Source organism: Leptopilina heterotoma, unplaced genomic scaffold, assembly GCF_015476425.1.
Source record: "Leptopilina heterotoma isolate Lh14 unplaced genomic scaffold, ASM1547642v1 Lhet_530, whole genome shotgun sequence".
Lineage (NCBI taxonomy): Eukaryota > Metazoa > Arthropoda > Insecta > Hymenoptera > Figitidae > Leptopilina > Leptopilina heterotoma.
Window position 1 is genome coordinate 735,147 of NW_025111116.1, and position 3,277 is coordinate 738,423.

General features: G+C 28.4%; 1 protein-coding gene across 1 annotated transcript; it reads right to left on the minus strand.

The window, feature by feature from the left end:
• Positions 1 to 1,372: 1,372 nt before the first annotated feature.
• Positions 1,373 to 2,596, minus strand: LOC122508320. Its single transcript, XM_043621597.1, has one exon. The coding sequence runs from the start codon at positions 2,594 to 2,596 to the stop codon at positions 1,373 to 1,375; it is 1,224 nt and encodes a 407-aa protein (XP_043477532.1).
• Positions 2,597 to 3,277: the final 681 nt, after the last annotated feature.

Sequence of the window (3,277 nt, forward strand, 5' to 3'; positions counted from 1 at the left end):
AAACTGTTACAATCAGGTTACATAACTATAACATTTAGATTATATTTATGCTATTTTAAATTAAATTAGAGTAATATAATTTTGTTTGTTTTATATATTTAACTTATAATAAATAAATATAATAAAAAATTTAGATTGTTTTTAAAAATTTTTTATCAACAATTTATCAAATAAATTTAAGTGATTTAAAAATGTAATAAATATTAATACTTTATATTAAGCATATTTAAAATGAAAAAAATAAATATTAATTCAACTAATTTAAATTTTTTTTACAATTTAATTATATTTAATATCTATATTAAATAAAATCCTCGCAAAAGCATATGATATACAAGTCTCATAGCAGGCTATATTTCTATATAGTACGCTCAGCTATCCTCGTCCGTCCTCCGCTTCCTCATATACTTTGGTCACCCCTTTCGCTGCACTTACGTCTTAAGATTGAGTTACTCATCATACTTTCCTCCCCCGCTTCATCAACACGTGCTCAGACCCCGGCCGCCCATCACTACTTCTACGCACCTACAAACTAAGAAATGACTCGAATAACGCTTGGAGATAGAAACGTTATTCATTTACTTATTTAATTTCTGTTTTCAGTTCCCAAATATTAAAATAAAGACTTATCAACTATGAATAAAGTTTAAACTACTCTAAAGTAATTTTTTCTTTTTTTATAATAAATTAACATTTCAATCAAAATAATAGGGTTTTTATAAATAAATTATATAAGACTATTTTAAATTTTATTTTATTTTATTAAAAATAAGAATACAATTTTTTTACATTTTTCTTTTTAAGAAAACTTATTGCTAGAGTTTTTAGACAACCACTCAGATAATAGTTTTACATTTCGCTCCGCACATTGAATTAAATCTATATCAATTATTTTGCGATGATTATAACATGGTTTAATATTATTTGCATCATGTTTTAGTGTTTGAAGCGAAGAACATTTTATATCTATCATATCTATAACTACAGTAGATGGCTTAAGAAAGCTTTTTAACCACTTCTTTTTTTCTGAACCCTTTACATAAATTAGAGTTGCATTTTTAAAAACAGTCTCTAATATAATGGGAAGTAATGTATATGGAATATCACCAGTTGACCAATTTATACAATGTAAATTATTTTCCAACCACCTATTCATTCTTTTGTAATGTGGTGAAATACAGTTCCAATCACATGGAGGTTGAAAAATGAATTTGTATGGTTGTGGACAATTTTTTTCAAGCGGTAAAATAGCTAATTCTTTTATAATAAATTCGTTAATAGGTAATTTAAAACATTGCACATCTACAATGTATGCCATTGTTCTGAAAACTGAATATGTTATTAAAAATATTAATTAATTTATATAATTTTTTCAAACAATTTTTTTAACCCCACCACTAATTGGTCTGTACTCAACAATTCTATCATGTAAAATAAGACAATAAGCTGCTGTTTGGTCAGGTAAATTTTCCTTTGCTTCAAATTCAAGACGAATGTCAACAGGGCCGTATTTTATTGACTCATTTTGTCTTGAACAATCAATTACTATAAGTGGAGCATATTCAAGAAACTCATTTTTTGACAAATATGGTTGCTGTTCCTTATTGTAATAGCTCGCTTGGAAATTGGTATACATATCATAAAGAATTGCATAGTGTCGTTTATCAAAATCTAAATTTAAATTTCCATATGGATAACTTTGGTTGTTTAAAAATAATTTAACATTTGTAATTTGACAATGATCAAAATGACTAGCATTTCTATTATTAACATTTTTTCGATTTGTCTGAAAACCTAAAATTATGAAACGAGGTTTTTCCAACTGTGTTGATGTTTTAACTGTCCACACATGATTGGCTGTCTGTGGTAGTAAAGGATATTCATAGAGTTCCCACGTTCGAAAGCTAATTGGAATAAGTGGGTCTTTCTCAATATATTTTAGTAATTTGAATTTACGTGAATCAGACAAGCGAACATTAGGTAATAACCATTCAATTTTATTAATGGATACTCTAATTTGTTCTTCACCTGTCTGCAGAATCGCATTCACATCACTTCTTGCTCTGGTTAAAATTAATTCATGCCTTGCATTAACAATAATTTTTTGGTAGTCCTCAGCAAAGCCAAATAGAATATTAAATGGTATTGAAATATCAAAATTTCCAAGGTTATCAACAAGAACAGTATTTGCGTTACAAGTCGAAAACCAACCAGCGTTTTCTAAAAATTTACTTTGAGCTCCATAGACTGAAACGTAATTTTTCATGAGAGTTGTAAGACCAACATTTTTAGTCTTATCAATTTCGATAGCGTTAAGTTCATAACGAGCTTCTTCAAACAGATGACAGATGGCATTGTTGACAAATCTAGTATGTATAACAGGTAATCCGTTTTCTTTTACTAATTTTCCTTGAATATGCAAAAAACTTTTGCTTGGCAACACACAATGATCCTGATTTTGTACAGCTATTCTTATTTCATCACTGTTATTAAATGTTGCTGAGGCATATGGTAGATGAGCATGAATCTCATAGTGAGCAATAGATTCATTGTAGACAATTGGATTTGCAATATTTAACACATCTTCATCTTCCATTTTCTTTGACAAATAGTACACTTTTTAAAGAGAAAAACCACAAAACAGATGCAAACAACTTTTACTCTTGTTATCTTCTTCTTTGTTTCTTCTCGATTACTTTCAGGCCCAAATTCTTCAATAGTTGAATGTTTTGAGGTGTTAGCCTCTTGGTCGTAGTTTCGTAACTGACTCTTTTTACACATTCTGGCTTTTTATAACCGTAACCTATTCTTCGATTGAAGTCAATACCCATTTATATTGATTTCATATGCAATCTAATGGTAATTGTTTCACTTTGAAAATTTACAAGATTTCCGTCTTGATCAACAATTCTTAATTGAATTTGATCAATGCTCTTGACTGCGATAGGAAAGTAAATGACATGAGAAGGTACTTCCACTATTTTATATCCTGGTGGAACAGTTGGAAAAAATTCATGAATTGTGTGAACCTTTTGATTATTTATATATGCACCGGTTGTAATATTACATTCAACACGTAACGCATTAACTTTTATAATAGACACTGGTAAATTAGATTGGACAAGTTTATCAGCTTCAAGAATTTGAGGTTCAAATCCTAATAAGTAAGCTATTGAATCACTTTTTTGAAAATTAATTTCACGATTGCACAAAATCTCACTACGTAAGGTATTGTTATTTGGTTTAATATAAATTTCAATTCCTTTGGGTTTTAAAA